The sequence below is a fragment of the Microtus oregoni genome, unplaced genomic scaffold, assembly GCF_018167655.1.
Source record: "Microtus oregoni isolate MIOR12 unplaced genomic scaffold, Mior012 000059F_ref0000304, whole genome shotgun sequence".
In the NCBI taxonomy this organism is placed as follows: domain Eukaryota; kingdom Metazoa; phylum Chordata; class Mammalia; order Rodentia; family Cricetidae; genus Microtus; species Microtus oregoni.
In genome coordinates, this window is record NW_024543835.1 from 4583522 (window position 1) to 4585464 (window position 1943).

Genomic DNA, 1943 nt, shown 5'->3' on the forward strand with positions numbered 1-1943 from the left:
GACCACGCTCCAGGGCAGGCCCACTCAAGACTAGTTGGGCAACACAAATTGAACTCGATGAGATGGGGGAGAAGAAAACTCAGTTATGTGGGTGAGGAGAGAGGGATTTTGGGAACGTGGTTAGATACGATCAAAATACACCGTATGAATCAAGGAATTAATAAAACATTATTTATAAGTCAAGCAAACATCCACATTGTGAATCTCACATGTACAATATATTTTCATCAAAAACAAAGGATTCAGGTCACCCCCTTCCCTCTCCGCTCAATAGGCTGCGTTCTTTTGGAATGCATGCAGATCGGGGTTCTGATGACTTTATCCGCATTCGGTCCTTTGTCCTTTCACTCACCCACCGCCCTACCCAGCAGATCCACCCCCTCCTGTGCCAGGAACGTGCTGCCACTGGCACCATGTCCTACCCATACCCAGCACTAACCCCGGAGCAGAAGAAGGAGCTATCTGACATTGCTCACCGAATTGTGGCTCTGGGCAAGGGCATCCTGGCTGCAGATGAATCCACTGGAAGCATTGCTAAGCGGCTGCAGTCCATTGGCACTGAGAACACCGAAGAGAACAGGCGCTTCTACCGCCAGCTGCTACTAACTGCTGATGACCGTGTGAACCCCTGCATTGGGGGGGTGATCCTCTTCTACGAAACACTCTACCAGAAGGCGGATGATGGACGTCCCTTCCCCCAAGTTATCAAGTCCAAGGGCGGTGTTGTGGGCATTAAGGTAGATAAAGGCGTGGTACCTCTGGCAGGAACCAATGGTGAGACAACCACCCAAGGTTTGGATGGGCTGTCAGAACGCTGTGCCCAGTATAAGAAGGATGGAGCTGACTTTGCCAAATGGCGCTGTGTGCTCAAGATTGGGGAGCATACTCCTTCAGCCCTTGCCATCATGGAAAATGCCAATGTTCTGGCCCGTTATGCCAGCATCTGCCAGCAGAATGGCATTGTACCCATTGTGGAACCTGAAATCCTCCCTGATGGAGACCATGACCTAAAGCGCTGCCAGTATGTAACCGAGAAGGTACTGGCTGCTGTGTACAAGGCTCTGAGTGACCACCATGTCTATCTGGAAGGCACACTGCTGAAGCCCAACATGGTCACCCCAGGCCATGCTTGTACGCAGAAATATTCCAATGAGGAGATTGCCATGGCAACTGTCACAGCCCTGCGTCGCACAGTGCCCCCTGCTGTCACTGGAGTCACTTTCCTGTCTGGAGGGCAGAGCGAGGAAGAGGCATCCATCAACCTCAATGCCATCAACAAGTGCCCACTGCTGAAGCCATGGGCCTTGACTTTCTCTTATGGCCGGGCTTTGCAGGCCTCTGCTCTGAAGGCCTGGGGCGGGAAGAAGGAGAACCTGAAGGCTGCCCAGGAGGAATACATCAAGAGAGCCCTGGCCAACAGCCTTGCTTGTCAAGGAAAGTACACCCCAAGTGGTCAGTCTGGAGCCGCAGCCAGCGAATCTCTCTTCATCTCTAACCATGCCTACTAAGCAGAGGTGAACTAAGGCTGCCCCATCAACACTCCAGGCCCCCGCCTACCCACTTGCTCTTGAAGAGGGGGCCTTCAGGCTTTCCCATCACTCTTGCTGCCCTCGTGACTGGTGTGGTGTTGTCTGCGAATGCTAATTCTGCCATCCTTTCCAGCCCACTGCCAATAAACAACTAGTTAAGGGGGAAAAAATGTAGGATTCAGGAGATTCAGTAATTGATTTTGCTGTTCATTTATTTTCTGGTGGTAGTCTGTTGTGCTTTCTGTTTGACTGATTAGTGGCAGGGACACACTTGCAGGTAGGAAAGAGATGATTGAGCAAATTCTGCACAGAGTTTAAATTTCAATATCTTTTACCATCTAACCATTAACATAATTAGTCAACGTGGATCCTTTAGTTTTTACAACTTAATAGGGCCATAATTGGCACCGTTTC

At 50.4% G+C, this 1943-nt stretch overlaps 1 protein-coding gene across 1 annotated transcript; it reads left to right on the forward strand.

Moving 5' to 3' along the window:
- Positions 1-407: 407 nt before the first annotated feature.
- On the forward strand, positions 408-1533 carry LOC121439036 (fructose-bisphosphate aldolase A-like). Its single transcript, XM_041639533.1, has one exon. It carries the CDS (start codon positions 414-416, stop codon positions 1506-1508), a length of 1095 nt encoding a protein of 364 aa, XP_041495467.1. The 5' UTR covers positions 408-413; the 3' UTR covers positions 1509-1533.
- The last annotated feature ends 410 nt before the right edge of the window (positions 1534-1943 follow it).

Coding starts and splice junctions, on each gene's coding strand:
- LOC121439036 (XM_041639533.1), top strand. CDS start 414: ATGTCCTACCCATACCCAGCACTAACCCCGGAGCAGAAGAAGGAGCTA.